At 36.9% G+C, this 21,270-nt stretch overlaps 1 protein-coding gene across 1 annotated transcript in view; it reads left to right on the forward strand.

Annotated features, from left to right (window-relative positions):
• Positions 1–16,991, forward strand: part of LOC120530391 (cytochrome b5) — a 40,942-nt gene extending 23,951 nt beyond the window's left edge. The window contains exons 2-5 of the mRNA XM_039754868.1: positions 10,259–10,387; positions 11,185–11,214; positions 11,543–11,574; positions 16,511–16,991. Of these exons, the coding sequence (XP_039610802.1) occupies positions 10,259–10,387; positions 11,185–11,214; positions 11,543–11,574; positions 16,511–16,592 (273 nt within the window). The 3' untranslated portion in view covers positions 16,593–16,991. The remainder of the gene's footprint in view (positions 1–10,258; positions 10,388–11,184; positions 11,215–11,542; positions 11,575–16,510) is intronic.
• Positions 16,992–21,270: the final 4,279 nt, after the last annotated feature.

Genomic DNA, 21,270 nt, shown 5'->3' on the forward strand with positions numbered 1-21,270 from the left:
GCACCAGTAACAGCTAAAGAAGGTATAAGATTGATAAGCCGTAACTAAAATGGTGAGATTGGTTTTGTTACAAAAAGATCATATAGCAAAGAAAAATGTGAAACATTGGTTTTGATTTGGGGTATACTCATACAAGATAGACATGATAGAAGTGATTTGCAGCTGAGGTGTTGGTGACTGGCATTGAATTTGAATTGAAAAATAACTTTTATAAAGAAAACTACATTTCTGAAGAAAACTAAATAGGTTAGAAAATGTATGCCTGGCATAACATTGAGGTGCATTTGAGGACTGTGCAGGCACTGTAGACACCAAGAAACTAAGTTCAGTAGGTTCTAGAATCTTCTCTATTCATTTCAGGGTAGTTGGGGCCAAAGGGTATCCCCCTGGGACTGGGCAAAAGGCTGAAAACATCCCTAGGCATGGCTCTACTTTATCACAGGTATCACTCTTACTCATACACACACATCCACACCATATTCATATACAGTAACAATTTTCAGTTGTCAGTTTACATAACTTGAGTACTAGATTAATGAAACTTTTTTGTATTAATTCCTTCTGTGCTTGAGCATGTCTGACTGTAGTAATTATCAAGAAATGGGGCTTGCACAGCTATTCAGTTATTACAAATGTTAGGAAGTAACAGAAGTGAAAAACAAAATTTATTACAGCGAGTGACCATTATGGATAATGGGTGAATGTGGCACTGTGGTAAATTATGGGGTGACCAGATTTTCAAATTCCCAAACCAAGACACTTGCATGGCCATGTATGCCCACGCATAAAACCTACTCTTACAATGCCTGGTTTATCTCATCATCAGAGACGGATCAAGGCACAGGAAAAAACACCTTCAGAAATGCACACATAGGATTACACACGGTGGTTGGAGAATAAACAAATAAATGTAGGTGCTTTGTTTTTGTCTGCTTCTTGTTCCTTGTTGAGATGCAGTTTAACACTACAATTACCAGAGCCTACGAAAAAACTCGTAATTCCGTCCCACCTTAAATTGCTTCTTGAATCCCTTCACACCTCTCCGCCAGCGTCCTTTGTCCTCTAAATGTGCTGATAAAGAGAAGCTAGGAGCAGCCGGCTATTCCATCCCCCCACCAATTTAGAACGTGCACGAATTTCTCCCAGCTCATGCCTTGATTAAGTATCTGGGAGTGAAGTGGAGTTTTAGAGTGGAAATAATAGATCGTTATTTCGAACACACGCGTTTCATGTCTGTTCCGTTTCTACAGTAATCTGTGTCAACACATTGTTAAAATACACGTGTAATGCCATGAAAAGTGCACGTAGACACTTCATTTCGCAAACAAAACAAGTGCACTTTTATTCAAGACTACCTGTATAACCGAAGAAAAAAGAAATCAAGTTACAGTAGGCGATTGATACGACAGCATGGTGCAATGCTAAGAAGTGCTGATTTTCATTCTGTGCTATATAAAATCATCACATTCAAATATTAACAGTTCCCACACACCCAAGGACCGTCCTTCCTACATTTACGACACGTGTACTTGTTGCCGTGCACACACCTCTCTGTGCTATGGTTCCTATTACACTGAATGAGCACCTGACACTGTACTTTCTTCCCTGGGGGAAGGTCCCGCATCAGAGAATTTCCAGTTCCTGCATAAATTCACACCCGATTTGACGCTGTTCGTTTTCAAATAATATTGCATTAGTGCGATGATATTTTCACATGTATTGTCTCTTTCTTTCAGGTGTGTAATAGAAACCACAGCATAGAGAGAAGTGTGTGCATTGCTTCTTACAGGAAAAGGCGATAGAAAAAGTGCACTTGAATAAAAGTGCACTTTTGTTATACTTCTACACCAATATATGTTCCTGTGTTTGAACGACACGGGCAGATGGGGAGTGTCTGATTATTGCATATAGCGCCAAAGTTACTGCTCTTTACCATTCTTTCCTCTGCATGTCCTGGAGTACAAAAGAAACGGCATACAGCAACATGTGGGGACTGGCAGGACCAGTCAATAAAACTGAATAAAAAGAAAAGCAAGTGACGGTGAGATACGAAGAAGGCAGCTTCGCCAGCGTTTGTGTGTCAGAACTGGGTGGGGGGGCGTTAGTATGCATCGTGGTACACTGCAGAGCTATAGCGCGTCTTTAGTGAAAACAGACGTGTCAGATGGGGTTGTATGGAATGATTCTGAACGCGACTGAGAGAATGAAAAGTGAATTAAAAAAAAAAAGCTAACCTTTACAAGGATCATAAATTGCACCGGCTGTTACAGACTGAAATCAAATGTATGCTTTTATTCTAAAATAGTAAGACTAAGAGCAGTTTACTTCTCAAAACGGAGTGGTGCAGGATCGAACTCGCGACCTTTTAATTCCAAGGCGAGAACTGATTCCATTGCACCACAGAGGCAAGTATAACAAACTGCTGTCAATGTTGCATGTTAAAGCGGCTTTTTGTTTCTGCAGTTATATTTTTGAATAAAAGCGCAATTGTTGTGTTATATTTGAACCTTTTATGAAAATGTTTCTTTGCTATTTGGACTTCAGGCTTCATACATTATATAGTTTATGCCTACATTTTGTCATCTACTACTAGAATATAAAAAACGTTTCTGTTTTAACAATGTGTTTACACAGATTACAGTAGAAACGGAACAGACATGAAATGTGTGTGTTCCAAATAACGATCTATTATTTCCACTCTAAAACTCCACTTCACTCCCAGATACTCAATCAAGGCATGAGCTGAGAGAAGTTCGTGCACGTTCTGAATTGGTGGGGGGATGGAATAGCCGGCTGCTCCTAGCTTCTCTTTATCAGCACATTTAGAAGACAAAGGGCGCTGGCGGAGAGGTGTGAAGTGATTTAAGAAGCGATTTAAGGTGGGACGGAATTACAAGTTTTTTCGTAGGCTCTGGTAATTCTAGTGTTAAATGTAACACAAGTTAATAATCAAGTGGGATTCTATCTTGGATTTTGTGCATGCTTTTGTAATATATAAGTATATATTTATATAAATAAATAAATATATGGTAATGATGTTTGTTTCAACAAAGCAATGTTTGTGGCACTGAAAAGTTTCCTAGATGGGCAGCTTGTTAAAAAGGGACATTTTGATAATCTTCAGTTATTTATTTGTACATATAACCTGAAATTGGTGCTGTCTCTTGTCACTGGGACGTCTGGTTACCCTAGTAAATTATTGTGTCACTGAAATAGTCATGCCACAGTGTTCTTCATTCATACATAGTTAATGTTTTCTTTTCTTTGTTTGCATTTCATACTTTTGCAGTTAGGAAGTTCATGTAATTTAGAGTGTCTTTTGACCTTCTCCATAAGTGGACTGTTTTTATTTAGAGAATGTCTTTGTGGACGAGGAGGGTTCTCCATGTGGATTTGAGCAGCTTGATTGATTAGTGTTCGATCAAAGAGTGAGGGTTCCCTATGGGATTTTGAGTGTCTTGATCAATTAATAATAGTTAGAAGAATGAGTTGCTTCTGAGTTTACTATCAGTGGAGTTCAGTGGACTGTTTGTAGGCCAGCAGGAGGCACTAACAGAGTTAATATACTTGTTATGCCTGCCTTTCATTGTTCTCTGAAGTGCGCACATACAATTTTTAAGCACAACATTAAGTTGCACCACTCACAATTTTATAGTCAAATCCTTTGAAAGTTGACGCTAAACTGACCAACGACCACCTGTTGCAACAGGTATTCACTTGGAAATAACTGGTTTGTGAAAAATGGCAAAGCAAAGTTCTATAGCTGAATATATCAACAAATACCCAAGATTTGAAGAAGAAAGCTTTAAAGGGTGAGCTCAGACCAAAGAGACAACAGTCTGTGAAGAATTAGGTCCTCCATCAAGTTGTCAACATTTATAACAATTAGAATATTCTAAAAACATTCAGTTTTTATTCACAGGGATATGTGAAATATATTCTGCAGTATAGCAGGAAAACAATTTCTTTAAAATGTGCAAAAACAAATACATGCTGGCCTGTAGAATTGACTGGATTATAGTAATCAACTCACTCTTTAACACTGAAACCCCTCTCATCCATCAGAGTCCAGTTACAATGTAGGATGAACCTAAACATTATCTTTTCTTGCTCTGTGTTATTAACTTTTTTGAAGGTGACTAAAATCTTTTGATAAGTGATGTAGCATTTCTGTATTATTTTTGTTTGTTTTTGATTTTTACATTTGCATATAATGCAGTGGTTAGCCTCTGGTGGTTTAGGTGGATTCCATTATGAATGTATAGATAAAAAGGAAACATTATTTGTGAAAAAATGTAACATATTTTTGGTCAGTAGTCATTTTTGCAAATCTACAATATGACTCTGCTTTTATTTCTTATGTAATTGCAGAGTTGTGATTTGTAGATATTTTAAATCAAGTGTGAATGATTTGAAATATTCTGGTTGTATATAATCTATTAAAAAAGGCACACAGGTAATTTGGGTAATTATTTTTAACACCTAGACAAATGCAATATTCAATATACAATATTATCCCAGCTTGAAGAACGGATGATTGAATAAATTGTTCGTGTCTGGGTAGTTTAAAAAAATGCCACTTCAGTAAATAAGGTTTCAAGTGTATTATATAATATGTGCAATTTTCATATTATTGCATAATAGCAAAATACCCACGCTTCGCAGCGGCGAAGTACTGCCTTACAATTTTTATTAAGAAGAGAAGTAAACCATTTTAAACTGAGGGAAAATAAACCAATAATTATTTGTTAAGGATCTCTTTGTATGCCACGTTGTCAGTTCGGCCCTCCGGTTGTAATATGACCAAGCAGTGCGCTGAGCTTACTCTTGAGCATGCAACATACAGTTGGCCATGTGATAAGCAATCTTGCCTCAAATCTCACAGCTTGGGTTGCTGCTGTCATAATCGGTTTGAGTTTCATGGTTTGTTCCAATTACGTTAGTATTTTGCAGGACTTGTTGTGTTGAAGTGACATTCGGCATCTATCAAGCGTTTTAAGCATACAACCCGTTTTCATCAATAACTTCGCATCTAGCTTTTGAGAGTTTAAACATTCATAAACATCAAAGTGTCCACTACTCAAATCGTCACCTGTTTTTTGCAAATTTATTCAAAATAAAAAAACTGAGAAATCACATGTACATAAATATTCACAGCCTTTGCTCAATACTTGTCGATCCACCTTTGGCAGCAATTATAGCCTCAAGTCTTTTTGAATATGATGCCACAAGCTTGGCACACCTATCCTTGGCCGTTTTCACCCATTCCTCTTTGCAGCACCTCTCAAGCTCCATCAGGTTGGATGGGAAGCATCGGTGCACATTTTAAGATCTCTCCAGAGATGTTCAATTGGACTCAAGTCTGGGCTCTGGCTGGACCACTCAAGGACATTCACAGAGTTTTCCTAAAGCCACTCCTTTGATATCTTGGCTGTGTGCTTAGGGTCGTTGTCCTGCTGAAAGATGAACCGTCGCCCCAGTCTGAGGTCCAGAGCGCTCTGGAGCAGCTTTTCATCCAGGATGTCTCAGTACATTGCTGTAGTCATCTTTCCCTTTATCCTGACAAGTCCCCCAGTTTCTGCCACTGAAAAACATCCCAACAGCATGATGCTGTCACCACCATGCTTCACTGTAGGTTGTAAAATGAAGCCACTCGACACACGTATAAAAGGTTTGGGGCAGCCACCCATATAATATTCCTAGCTGCAAAGGAGTCTTTTAAGTTTCAGCACTGATGTAATCAGTACGGAGTCCAAAACAGAACTGCTCAAGGGTTGAAAAGATGGCGGTTATAAATGATCAAACAGGAAGTGACATATTAACAGGAAGTGATGTTGGTTGACCGGAAGTGATGTCTCTCTGACATCAGTCTGGGAATCGGGACAGGAAGTGACAATCTTCTGGGCCCCGGAACTGGAAGTGACGTTTTCCTGGGCGCCGGAACTGGAAGTGACGGAACTGGAAGTGACGTTTCCTGGGCGCCGGAACTGGAAGTGACGTTCTTCTGGGCGCCGGAACTGGAAGTGATGTTCCTGATTCAGATAGGCTTTCCTGTGGCTGGTCTGCAGAGATAGCAAGAGAAGGTTTATTGCACCCCGCCCTCCCCTGGCCTGGCGTGGAATTACTATTACTTGGTCCACACAACGTCCTCCTATTCACACGTGTGTGACAAGGGATAGTATTGGCTTGGTGATTAGCGGTGCCTGGTTTCCTCCAAACGTGACGCCTGGCATTCTCACCAAAGAGTTCAATCTTTGTCTCATCGGACCAGAGAATTTTGTTTCTCATGGTCTGAGAGTGCTTCAGGTGTCTTTTGGCAAACTCCAGGTGGGCTGCCATGTGCCTTTTACTATGGAGTGGCTTCCGTCTGGCCACTCTACCATACAAGCCTGATTGGTGGATTGCTGCAGAGATGGTTGTCCTTCTAGAAGGTTCCTCTCTCCACAGAGGAGAAACACTCTGGAGCTGTGACAGTGTGACCATCGGGTTCTTGGTCACCTCCCTGACTAAGGCCCTTCTCCCCCAATCGCTCAGTTTAGATGGCCATCCAGCTCTAAGAAGAGTCCTGGTGGTTTCAAACTTCTTCCACTTACAGATGATGGAGGCCACTGTGCTCATTGGAATCTTAAAAGCAGCAGAAATATTTCTGTAGCCCTCCCCAGATTTGTGCCTCGAGACAGTCCTGTCTCGGAGGTCTACAGACAATTCCTTTGACTTCATGCTTGGTTTGTGCTCTGACATGAACTGTCAACTGTGGGACCTTATATAGACAGGTGTGTGCCTTTCCAAATCATGTCCAATCAACTGAATTTACCACAGGTGGACTACAATTAAGCTGCAGAAACATCTCAAGGATGATCAGGGGAAACAGGATGCACCTGAGCTCAATTTTGAGCTTCATGGCAAAGGCTGTGAATACTTATGTACATGTGATTTCTCAGTTTTTTCATTTTTAATAAATTTGCAAAAACCTCAAGTAAACTTTTTTCACATTGTCATTATGGGGTGTTGTGTGTAGAATTCTGAAGAAAAAATATGAATTTAGTCAATTTTGGAATAAGGCTGTAACATAACAAAATGTGGAAAAAGAGATGCGCTGTGAATACTTTCCAGATGCACTGTACATCGGTTTCGGTTAGGACAGGGAAGTCGCCTACCAAATTTCGTGAAGATGGGGCCATAAATAAGAAAGTTCAACATGGCGGACGTTGTCGACCGTTATGACCATTATGCGTAGAATTTCGAAATGAAACCTGCTTAACTTTTGTAAGTAAGTTGTAAGGAATGAGCCTGCCAAATTTCAGCCTTCTATCTACACGGGAAGTTGGAGAATTAGTGATGAGTGTGTCAGTGAGGGCTTTGCCTTTTATTAGTATAGATCAGGGGTCCTCAATCCCAGTCCTGGAGAGCCGCAGTGGCTGCAGGTTTTTTGTTCTGACCTTGTTGCTTAATTAGAAAGCAATTCTTGCCAATAAAGCACTAACAAGCTATGAAATTAAAATAGCTGTTTAAGACAAAATTAAGCAATAAGGGCTCAAAATCACTAAAGTGAAGCAGAAGTGTTACTTTAGCAATAAGTGCTTTTTATTAAGCAACTGGGTTGGAGCAAAAACCTGCAGCCACTGCGGTTCTCCAGGACCGTGATTGAGGACCCCTGGTATAGATGATTATATTGAAAAATAATAAGTGATTTTGGCATAAGCTAGCCTGGATTTTAGAAGGAACATTTCCATTGACTGGAAGGTACAAATATACTTTATTTACTATTCCAAAGCACAAATGGACGAGTTTTTGGCATCTGGGGCAGTAGATTTATCAGTATTTAGACGTTACCTCCCCAATAAATAGAAAACCCCCAAAATCATCAAAATGCTTCATTTGATTTGGTTGAAATTTGGTGATGTTATAAAAAAAAAAAAAAAAGAAAATTGCTTGACCCATGCTTTATTTGTCAATATTCATTAATATTATACTAACTTGAATGCTTTGCGCTTTATGCAAATTAACAAACCAAAGGGTACCACTAACCAATAGGGTGGACTGATGACTGAAGAAGGGGCAGTGTCGTAGACAGGAAAAAAAGTGATGTGATCACGTTTGCTGTGTACAGTGAGGTTCTGAAATAGAAAAAGTTTGACGAACCTCAAGAAAGATGCGAAGTTCAACGGTTAGCAATAAATCTCGAGTGCCAGCACTAGTGCCATGCGCCGTGGCCACAAGCGAAGGTGTTACTAGAAGAAAAAAGGTTGGGAGAGAACAGTAGAGGTGGAAGTGGTATCTTTGAAGCCAAAATAAGCCAGTACTGATACAGAGGTGTCCGGAGAGTTGTAGGGGCTTCAGAGACTTGGGCACTAATCCATTGTGCCCAGTCCCTGATCTTTTTGGTTTTTTTTTTTTGGTTTTTTTTTGTTTTGATGTACATGATGAATAGCAGTAAGCCCCTGATCTTTTTGGCCTTTATATACAATATAGCGCCTGATCAATGTTACACCATTATATGAATATGAGCCCAAAGGGATTAATTAACCATCCAATATTCGATTCTATATACATGTAAAACTATATGTGAGAAAGAAAAAGGGCTAAGGCACTGATAGCTGCAAATCCTAGAAATGCCTCTGTAGACCAACGTCAAGGTTGTCCGCATGCAACTCCATTGTAATATACATCTATAGACTTTGAAAGGGGATCCCCCGTGCGCCTGCTTGGTTTGAACACGAATGCCCCGCTGTCTGAAATTCTTTACAAATGCATTTGCATATGCAGACTTTAAAGAGGGACCACATACAACTGATGTAAAACACAAAAAGAAATACTTTAGTGAAAGATGAAAATTATAAACATTTAATAATGATGATAATATGTACTCATATTGTACATTGCTCCTCTTAATTGACTGTTTCAATTTAAAAGAACACACTTTCCTATAAAATTGTGTTTTGCAGTGACTGTTAACAAAAGCCAAATTACTAGGCAGCAATTGATCTAATGCGGAAGTGTTTTTCTCATGGACAATTGTATTTAACATCTTCAAGAATAAGCAGCTCCAATGACCTAATAATATTAATTCTTATTACCAAGCTGACTAACAACATTTGCTTCCTGGGCAACCCCGAGTAACACAGCTAGTTTTCTATAAATTTGAATGTGCTGCCAAATAAAAAAACAAAACAGTCTAAAAATAGGTGAAGCTTGTTCTTTTGACGTACTGTACTAATGTTTTGTACACCATCAAATGAAAAAACAATTTACATGAAACCTGACTCTTCCCTTTGAATCATATGCTTTATTTGAACTCCAGATTTAGTAAACCTACACACTAGTCTCATATCAATCCACATGAAATCACAGTTTCACTCACTGTCTTGAGTTAATAAAAACACAGAATTCATTCCTTAGCCACACAGAATTTCCAACATTACGTAACCCTGTGTTACTTAAAGTCTGCCAAACCTGTTCTTATCAGAGTTTCCAGGTTCCTTTTGATGGTATAGGAGACTGTACTCGCTGACACATTGGCTTTCTTTTCATTTCCTCTAACGGAGAGCCCAACACTTTTAAGGATTAGAATTGTCTGTCTGTCTTCCTTTGTTACTTGCCTTTTCTTGCCATTATGATAGCAGTATACACTGCAATTTTGCCCACATAATGTTTCAAGGGGTGTAGTTTGTAGTTTGTTCTAACAGTGTTTTTATACAGAGGGCTGATAACAAATCAACAAAAATTGGTACACCAATGGTAACTGCTTGCGTCGACTTTAAAGACTTAATTAGTTTCCATTGCTGTCTAAAAGCAATAAGTTGTTTACCCATTAATTGTTCCTTGAAAAAGGCTAATTTGTATAAATGAAAATTAATTTAATTTTTAGCTTTTTGTGACGTAGACTTTATTTATTTAACCTCTGGTAGTTTATTGATTACCTTTGTACCATTTCAGGTTATTCACTATGTCTGAACTGGTTACATATCGCTGAAAACTGGAAAGTGGGAACTGGTACTAAAACTTTTGACCGTTAATATACATTCTGTTGCATATAAAAGATGTAATTGAGTCAGTGTATCACCTAAAAGTAAAAGAAACATCGGCAAAGAGAAATAGAGGGATGTAATATAAAAAAATTAGACTACAATGAGAAGATTTAATTTGAAAATTTAGTGAAGGCAGTTGCCTGTTTCTAAGACCTAGGCAAATTTAATGTTTCAGAGATTGATGTAATTTATTGCTTTATACGTGTAGTGAATTTTATTTCAACTTGCAGCACCCTGGAGGAGAAGAAGTTCTAAGAGAGCAAGCTGGGGGGGATGCTACGGAGAGCTTTGAAGATGTTGGTCATTCTTCAGATGCTAAAACTTTGACTCAGACATATGTTATAGGCGAGCTTCATCCAGTAAGTATATGTATTACTGTTTATTACAACAAAATAGCTAGATGCAGTATATTGAGAGTCCAGGAATAGTGTGAAAATAGAGCCTCCTTTTCTCTTTTTTGAGAAGGGGAATTCAAAATGTTTTTTTTCTCTCTGTTTAAGGCATAAAAATGTGTTATTCCACGTATAAACTACAGCAGCAGGTGAAGGGTTTGTACTGACATGGCCTAGAACGTTAAGTCTGAATAAATTCTCATCTTTTTAACACTAAGGTTCTCTTACTTGAGATTATTGCTTCTGATTGTCAAGTACATTATTAGGCTATGTAATGTACACAGCTAGGACATGCTTTATTACAAATGCATTTAATAATTTTAAAATAGCCTTTTTCCAAATACTACTATTACTTATTAAATTGTTTTTATGTTCTTATGTGCTTTTGATTGTTTGGCATTCTCTTTTAATGCTAGTTTTACTTGTTTCAAAGATGGTCAAAGAAGTATTTTTAACATTTATTGAGTCAGTCTTTGAATATGTGAATAGTGTACATAGTTTTTGGGACTTAACAGGTTATTTCTTTCTCTGTGAACTCATGATAAGTTAAAGTGTGTAAATGATATCTTTTGGTCGCAATTAACATTACCAAACAATCTCTTTCATGCATTTACCTATTTGTTTGTTTTGTTTTGTTTTGTTTTGTAAGCAGACAGGTAAAATCTGCCTTTGTGAACAATTTTTAAAATTTGTTTCTATAAAATAAGAAAATGAAAAATGCATATAGATTACATTTTCGTCTCTTTTTCTTTTTCTTTCCGTAGGAAGATCATCCAAAAATTGCAAAACCAGTGGTGAGATGTACATTAATGAAAACAATAAAAATATATAATAATAATAATTCTTTGCATTTATATAGCGCTTTTCTCACTAGTCAAAGCACTCTATAGTCTAGTTATTATTAGTTTTAGGAGCAATATTCCACCTTAATAACTACAATTCTCTTGTTATTTTAGAGTAGACTTTAAAAGTGCTTTGGGTTATCACATGAAAATGCTTTACTATTCTTGTCTATTTTTAACCCTTGAGTATTTCAGAGTATGTCATCACAGTAGTGTAATGTGAATAATGTTTAGGTTATTCTACATATTTTATAAATTTTTTTCCACTCTTGACTTTCAGGAGCCACCACTTAAAATGATGCCTGAAACAAGGTAGGTTTATTCCCCCCTTTTTCTTCATAGGACAGTAAGCATAAGAGTGATAAGTTTATTAATAAAATGTTAATGTGTGAATGCTAACTTTGTTTAAAAAATAAATCTTCAACAAACCTGTAGTGCACTGTTACCGTCCACCAAACCCACATTTGCTCCTTGCTTTTTTATCTAACAAGAGATACTTGACAGTGATCTTATTCCACTTGTCAGGAACACTGGGCTATATCTTAATATGCCTGAAAAGACCTTTGTATTAACAGCTGTTGCACTTTAACATTTAAATTGTTAGGAGAGTATTACATGGAGATCATCGACAACATTAGTTTAGAACATTCTTTTGACATTAGCATTACATTTTTATCTTTTCCTTTGTACAAAGGCCATTGTGAAGGCAAGCATTAAGGTCAGCTAGTGGTTTATTTATAAGAATTTATTTGTCAGTTGTGAGCAAAACTACTTTTCACTTTTTAGCAGTTATTTGACTCTAAAATATTTTATTGCCTCACATTCTTTTAAATTCATTACTTTATATGTATCTAGGGCAGCTTAAACACAATGCAGAGTTTTGCGATGAAATCACATGTTACAAAACATAGTGTAAGTCTCACTTTATATTTGCAGTTTTATATAAAATACAATTACTAATGTGGCTTTATTGGTAAAATCACAGATGTTATGTTAGTATGACTTTCTTCTTCCCCAAATTCTTTGGATGCTTTGCGTTTGCATAAGCGATTGAATGTCTACAACACCGCTTGTGGTATTTTTGTATTGTGTCTGTACTACTACCGGAATTCCAAAAAGGATGTATAGAATATATTGGGCTTCCAAAATATTGTAATATGTTTTTTTTTTTGCTAAATAGACAATAAGGCAATAAGCAAAAAAAATTCAACACGTGCCTTATAAATAAAGGACCATTAAAGAAATATTAAAGTGGTGCATGGAAATGTGATTTCACAGTAAAGTATAAAACTGTGAGGTATTATAGGTTTCTAGGGTTATTATATTTTGTAAATTTCCCATAGCCTGAAAGCTATGTGGTATATTGTGTCTGTTGCTGGTCCTGGCCATACAGTAACAATAAGTCCTTTTTGAGAGGTCATTTGTTAAGTGAAGATAAAACTCTATATTTCTAGTGTTCACATTCAGTCTACTAATTCTGGTAAGGGTTCGCATTGCATCAGGTGATTTTTATCACCCATGAAGCAACATATTTATCTTTGTTTTTAATGTTAAAAGGGCACATAATTGAAACGAGCATTCAATTTCATTATAACAATATTATATTGAATTAATTTGATTGAGGAACACCACTGAGTACTACTTAGAATGGTTCAGCCTTAACTTAGGAGTCCGTGAGTCCGGATGATTGGACAGGGATGGTAAGGGGCATGGTATTTGGTTCTTTTTTTACACATGAGAACAGAAGGAACCTAGAGGCCTGAGCATTGGCAAAGATTGACTGATCCATCATGTTATGTAAGGTTTAGAAGATAACTTTAATAGCTTTTGGTATGAAAAGGATTACCACAGCTGATACACAGATCAAGTGTACTGGTTTCAAAACTTAAGTCCAGCTGTTTTCTGTGTTTTTTTGTTTTACACATTTTCCACTTGTCTTCATGGATTTTCCTGTGCTACTCCAGCTTTCCTCCTAGATCTTCAAGTTATTGTAGGTTAGGTTAACTGCCCCTGTGTGAACTTCCACTAACCCTACTATGCTTCTCTGCTGCAGTGCTGCTACCCTTCCTAGTGCACACCCTTGAGATGCCCCAGTACATCAATAGTCATATCCAAAAATAGAGTAGAGAAAGTGAGGACACAGCAACAAGTATGGTGCAAAAAAGTAGAGTTCTTTTTATTTAAGTCAGCCAAAAAACTGTCAAAAATGTCTAACTCTTCAATAAATAATCTGTACAATAATAGTGCTTATAGTAAGAAAGTTAAAAAAACTAATAATAATAAACAGAATAAGAATCACAGTCAGATTGATTCTTCCCTTTCGTTCCCTAGTTCTCTCTTGTTCACTCATTGGCCTGCTCTGCAAGGCTGAGACTTCAGGAAATGTGGCCCACCAACTGGCTCCTGATACTTTCATCTTTCCACTTCCATCAGTACCTGCAAGGACCTCTTGGTCCAACCTCTTTACATTGTTTGATCCTCCCCTGGAGCGCCTTTCCTCTTGCTCCACTGCTCGACATCCCTAACCACTTAGGCTGTTCTCCATTTCACTGGCCTGACTGCACAACTCTGCTCTCCCCTTCTTTCTTGTCCTTGATTTTTTTTCTTCATCTTTCTTTTTCATTTTTTTTTCCTGCCCTCTCTGACCTACTCAGACGTTTATTATAGTCCTGTGAGTGTAGACGCTTTCATAACAAACCACAGATCACTAATGAGGGATAGCTATGCCAACTGTACTCATACATGTGAACGAGTACTCAGCCAGTTCCCTAATTATGCACTCTAAGGCTGAATGACTTTCCTGCCATACACACCTATACTCTCAACATCTGAGCCACGCTATCCTGCACATGATTTAGCCCGCTGATCACGCCTCAGACCCTTGCCACAATTCACCCCAGGCCTGAATAGGCTCCAGTGTCCTGCATGCTTGAATTGGATTATGCAGGTTTGAAAATATTGCATTAATATTTAGTAGCCTTTAGTCACCATCACACATGAGAATAGGTCAATAAAAACTGTCAAATTATTCACTTCTCTTTTTAATCAGGTTTCGAAATGTTAAAATTGTAAAGATACTAGTGACAGTTAGAGGAATGTTATCAGAACACTTTGTGTAAATATTAAAAACTGTTTTTACTAACAGTTGTAAATACATGGTTAGTTATATCCAAAGCATATTGATTATTTAAAGATCTTGAACTTGATATTATTTGAAATGCTAGTTGAATAGGAATTCAAAGGAATATGTAAAGGCATAGAAAGTTGAAAGATATATGGAATACATAAAATGTTATAGGAGCCAAGTATGGTGGCAGTAGTTGTGTACTCTAGGCCCTGTTGATTACTGGAATATTTCAGTTCAGTGCAAATTGTATAGTCTAAAGATTAAGTTGTAATTTAAATAAATTCATAAAGAGCCACATGGGCACTTAATGTAGGATCTTCCATTTTGTTGTTATTATTAAATAAAACAAAAAAAAAATTATGTTTCCAATGTAACACTGTAGCAGAGAAAGATTTGAAATATAGTAAAAGCTATATATAATATCTCTCCATTATAAAAAAAAATCCAGGAAAGGAAAAGCAGGGCGACAAGATGTGATCTTCTCGGAAGTTCTCGGAAGACACTTAAAAGACCTGCGAGACCCAATCAATATCAAATAAGAGCACCGCCAGCAAAACGCTCAGTTATGTAAAGGCACATAGCACACACAGATCCTGTGCTCTCAGCACATATAAAGCGTATAAGGACAATACGTTCTAGATGAAACTTCAACAACTAAGCAAAGAAGAAAGAGCAGCACAGAGAAAAGAGACCCAAAAGCGTTGGAGAGAAAAAAAAGGCAGATAAGAGATTATGAAAGCAGTGGAATTCGAAAGGCTCAAACAAACAATGGCACGATACACATGCAGAGAAAGGTAAAGATATGAAAGCAGTAAAATCTGAAAGTATTGTAGCGTCCCAGCCAGGTTGAAGCTTATTTGTTTTAAGTGACTGTTAGGTCCGATCGAGGGAGTGCGGAGTACAGCACGGAAGACTGATAGCGGGGCATTGATTGATACGGTGGGGGGTTGTGTTTGTGTTTGGGGTTACGAAGTCGGCGATTGTTCAAGTACAACTTTTGTGACACTATTACCTCAGTCGGTACAGTATCAAAAAAAAGATAGTAAAGATCGCATTAGCGCAAACAAAAGGAAATTATCTGGACCAGGTGTTATTGAAAAAATAACAGGACAAAGCGAGGTCAAAAATAAAAGGCAAAGAGCAGAAAACAAAGTCTTTTCGCCTTCGCATCATTCAATACACAAAACATAGACTTACACAATAATGGACCATACGCTATGAGAATCTGTGGTCCCGCAACAATTAAAGCAACGACAAGTTTAATTTCAAAGAAAACACAATTCGGTCAGGTGTATATTTATGATCATGGAGAAGTGATGCAAATTTTAACAGGCGACAAGAGATGTAATGTATATATTCCGCGAATAACATTAGACACCAAAGGAGATCTTGATATACCATTCGTAATAAAATGTTTACAGTTTCCTGTGAGAATAGCTTTTGCTATGACAATTAACAAATCACAGGGACAAACAGAAAAAGTCGGATTATTTATTGGAGAAACAGAAACAATATTCACTCATGGGCAGTTATACGTTGTGTTGTCACAATGTGTCTCCAAAAACGGAATCAAAATTCAATGCGATCTTGAAGAAAAGGTAATTCCAAATATTGTTTTTAATGAAGCTTTAAAGTAAAATGCAAATAATGAAATTGAAACAATTCCAAAGAAAAAAAAAAAAAGGATTTTAAAATTGTTTATCAGATTAACCAAACACAGGGGTTGGCAAGCGAAGTGGGCAGGGGGCAGAGCCCCCCCTAGTACTTTATGAGGAAAATGCAATGTATTGGAGTACATATTCACAGGAGAATAATGAGTTTTAACACCATATAATAAAACAGTTAACCTCCCTAAAGGTTGTCATTTATCCCATTTCATGGCTTCATGGATCTTGAGGATTTCTTTTTACTATATTCATGTTTTTGCCTAGTGGCAACATGAAGAACTAGATTGAGGTAAACAAAGGCCTCATGATGATAGCATTTCATCTCACACTGGCTCTTGTGCTAATTTTAGTATGTGTCAATCCTCTTACATATGTCTCTCTGACACTTTAAAAATATTTTTGTTTTAATTGTAACTTAAAAAATTGTTATTTCTTTTTTCTGTTTTTTTTTCAGTTGTTGGACCAGTTGGGTAATTCCAGGAATAGCAGCAGCTCTTGTTACACTGTTGTATCGATTATATGTGACTGAAGAATAATGGAAATTAAGATAACTATGGATCAAATTCATATAGTAATGTAACTATTTGAAATATAATAATCAATTCTAGCTCAAATTCAGAGTATTCCCTTTTTATTGTACATGAAGGTTTTTTTTCCTAAAACTCAGAAGATTAAAAATATTTATTTTGAGTATACCTTTTGAGCCATTTACTGTTTTCACAATGTAATTTGATGTATAGATGATCATGTTCCACCAGCATGAAAAAGCTTACTTTTAGCATAGTTAAGATGCTTTATCATGAAAGCTGTAGAATGTCTATGGATTTAATCTGATATTTTGTATGTTTCTAATGAAAATAACTTTTCTTGTCTTAACACAGACATGTAATCTGTCTAAATACAATAAATGTGAATTAAATTTTCAATTAAATATATTATCATTCTTTACTACCTTTGGAACTTGTTATCACAAGATGTAGTAATTCACCACACTTTTTGTTCAGTAGACGATCTGCCTAATTCATATACTAAGCACTAAATATATACCATTCTTGCCTTGTTTTAAACAACAATAATAGGAAATATTGAAAAGCACAGCAGTTCTCTAGACTTTTTTATTTCACATTCTTAACTTCTGACACATAGGTACACAACAGGACCAACAACACTGATGTTTAATGCTGCTTAAAATAAATTTATCACATGATTAAAATTACTATATCCTTCCCAACACCCCACTGGAACACCACAGAAGGGTACCAGTTCATCACTGGACCCACACATAAATGCACACAGAACCAGTTTAGAGTTACCACAAAAGTAACACCTATATCTTTGGGGATGTTCGAAGAAAACCAGAGTATCAAAAAAATCTCCTGTTCAGACCCTAGAAGAAAGTGCCGTCTACACTTGGACATCAACTGTGTGTGCGCGATTTAAACTTGGGGTGCTTTTATATGTGAGCAAAAACGCTAACCACCAAGCCATCTGTTAGTCTTAGCCACAAAAAAATTATATTCATAGTAATCTGAAATATTAAAAAATCATTAAGATCCATCAACACTTGGACATTTGCATGTTTTTATTCGTTAGGAAATTAGTGCAAAATCTTATCATTACTTAAAGGAAATTTCTGGTACCATCTGAACTGTAAGTTGTATTATAATTTACCCAAAAGTGTTAATTAATTGATGTGTTTGTCAAGATGTATCATACCTGAACCTCAGGCAGCATTAACAGTTGTCACTTCACTATTATTCAGGGGTTTTTTTTATTTTGCAGCAAGCAGTCAATCATTTTCAAATTTTGACAGTTAGGGGCATAAACTGAAGAATGAAGAGTTATCACATGATGAATTAAATTAATCTAATAGTGGCATTAGATTTGAAGTTTCTAATTTCTATGTCAATATAAAATGAACCACTTTGCAGGTAAAGTCATTCACCTGTTGTACACAGTGCACCTCACGCACAGTTCTGTCAATGAGGCAGCATTTAAACTTAACATGGCTTATATGGTCACAAGAGAGTCAAGTTCAAACACCCAAATACAGTAGCCATGATTATTCACACTGGCTATGGCAGAATAAATATTTGCTTACACTGCAGCTCATTTATTGTGAAGCATCATTGCTGTTTGGTGTATGTTACCAGTTCATTGGAATTCTTACTGCATTTATTTTTTCAGTGAAAACAAGAACAATATCTGGTGAGTCCAGCACGACTTGTTCCACATTTACAAATACAGTATATGATCTGAATTTACCAATATATTCACAAAACTTAGCACTAAAGTTTATTTTTCAAAATGCAATCCACTTTAAAAGTAAATCTTTACAAAAAAATTTTATTTTTCATGAAACTAAAATATGAAACATTTTTGCCAGGATTGGAGCAATGCATTACTGTTGTATTAACTCCTTCGTTCATGGTTTGTTTAATTTAGGATGTTGAAATTTAGCAAAGATGAAACTGAAGCTATAAGGCAACCAGGATCGCCTTGGAGCTTTCACCTCAACTCATAAGTTCAAAACTTAAAGCAGTAAAACTTTTTTTTAAACACAAAAAAGGTTCAATATATGTAAAAAAATAAAATAGGCATATTGGCAATTTAATAAAGGCAGAAAATGCTTATTTATACAGTGCCTATAAAAATTATGCCACCCCTTAGGAGCTTTTCACATTTTATTATTATTATCCAACTTTGGGTCACATGGGACTTAAATTAACACTAATCAACAGAAAAAGACTCATTAATGTCAAAATGAAAACCGATCTCTTAATTACAAATATAAAGCACAATATAACGTGTTCTTGTGAATAGTCACCCATTCAAGTCTGTATTTATTAGATACGCCTTTGGCAGCCATTGCAGCATTGAGGTCACTCTCTGTCTGCTTTGCACAGCTGGATTCTGCAATGTGTCCACAGTCTTCTTTGTAGAATTGCTCAAGCTCTGCCAGTTTGCTTGGGGATTGTGAGTGAACGGCCTTATTAAAGTCCAGCCATGCATTCCCAACTACATTGAGATCTAGACTTTGACTCGGCCACTTCAGAACATTAATATTGTTGTTTTTTAGCCATTCCCATGTAACTTTGGCTGTATGCTTGGGGTCATTATCTTGTTGGAAAACAAATATTCTCCCAATGCGTGGGTTCGTACAGTCTGCATCAGGTCTTCCTTCAGGAATTCCCTGTATTTTGCTCGTTTTTACTGTCTACCATAACAAGCTTTACACAATCTGCTGTAGAGAAGTATCCCCCACAGCCTGATGCTGCCACCTCCACCATGTGGGGATAGTGTGTTTTTGGTAATGTGTAAGGTTTCACTTTCATCAAACATGACATTTAGTCTGATGGTCGAAAAGCTAAAGACCACAGAACCTTCTTCCTGCTGCCTTCAGAGTCTTCTGCCGAAATGCTGTGTGTTTCTTTAACAGTGGCATTTTGGTTTTTTTGTTTTTTTTTGCCATTCTTCCAAAAAGCTGAGACAGTGAAGCACCTGAGAAACAGTCATTGTATGCACGGTCTGTCCAATGTTAGCCCCTACAGCTTGTGACTCCTTCAGAGTTATGTGAGATCTCTTGGTGGCCTCCATCAGTAGTCTTCTTCTTGTATAATCATTCAATTTTTGTGGCAGTTTTACAGCTGTTCTATTTTAATGGAGCTACTTGGAGTATTCTTTTGTCTTCACTGTGTACATTAGGCCATGAGACTGACTTACCACAAGTTGGACCTTCTCGATAAGGTGCATTTATACTACAATCAACTGAAACCCCTTGACTACAGACAGGTGATCTCCATTGAACTAATTATGTGACTTCTTAAACCAGTTGGCTGCACCAGTAAAGACAGGTGTGTCATATTAAAGGTACTTATAGTAAATGATCAAAATTCACAAAGTCTTTCTTTCATAGTCGTAATTGTATGCCAAATTTAGCAAACTCCTGAGAAATATATTGACTGCTTACCATAAAGTTGTATTCACTGAAAATCTAATCAACTCTTTAGACCAACTCTTAGATAGATATATAGATAATTTATTAATCCCAAGGGGAAATTCACATAAATTCACATTCTTGTAAGAATCGTTCCATTCTAATATCAATTACAAAGACCCAGACACACATCTTTCCAAAAATGGAGCAAATAGGATTATCAAAACTTGTGCCTCTATTTGTTAATCATCTCCGAGTATGAAGACCGTGCGAACCTCCCTCAAAAATATCAAGAGTGATGCAAATTGGTCCTACTTTTAGGAGTAGAAATAAAATCCTTTTTTTAAATACTTTTTAACAACTCCTAACTTCACCAGGATTTAGGAAAGCTTGTGAACTGTCCTAGCTTGCTACTGCTGCCAGAAGATGGCCATCAGGCAGAGATTGGCATGTACATACCGGAGAATTCAGAATGTTTTAGAGCTCCTCAAACCCCCAAGGAGAGCTTGTAGGGTTTAGAGTCAAATAAAAAGCCCCCTAGGATAAAGGAGAGAAGTGAGTGAGAATTCTAAAGAGAGCTATGAAAGTGAGGTCAACACCATGACCAAAAAGAAAGGAGGATGAAAACCCAGTGGTAGAATTCTAAATAATGGGTAACAACTTTGCAGTACTAGATGGGCACCCAAACGGCTTACTGATCTGCACAAGCCATCATCCTTCTGTGAATTTTAGCAGATTTCATTCTGTCTGCCCAAAGAATTCTCACTATAGCACATTGTTCAACAGTGGTGCAATCCCGCAGTCCATGGTCACATGACCTTGGCCTTAAGTAGACGAACATCTGAGTGCTGTACTGTTCGTGTTCAAACTACCCATAAACCATCACAAATGTTTATATTGCGTTAACTTCTGTCCATTGTAGTCACTGCATAATTTTCAAATTGCCTTCACTTTTTCATTGTCGATTGTACATAAACCCATTATCTACTGGAACCATCCAAATCTGTCATTATAATGTGACACTGACTTTTGGCCACACCACCCACTCCAACATCCAAATCAAGATATATCCAAGTTAATCGGCGTCTACAGCAGTTAATATAGACTTATGGTTCGGTGTTTCTTTTAGACTTATTCAGAAGAACTGCACAGTACAGTTGCCTCCTCCAAACATCTCCACTAGTGACCCTCATATCTCTTCACTATCAAGAAACTTCAAGGGTTATTTATTCTACGAGACTCAACCAGACCAGAATTGTTTTTTGAATGTTCCCCAA

Source organism: Polypterus senegalus, chromosome 5 (assembly GCF_016835505.1).
Source record: "Polypterus senegalus isolate Bchr_013 chromosome 5, ASM1683550v1, whole genome shotgun sequence".
Taxonomy (NCBI): Eukaryota; Metazoa; Chordata; class Cladistia; order Polypteriformes; family Polypteridae; genus Polypterus; species Polypterus senegalus.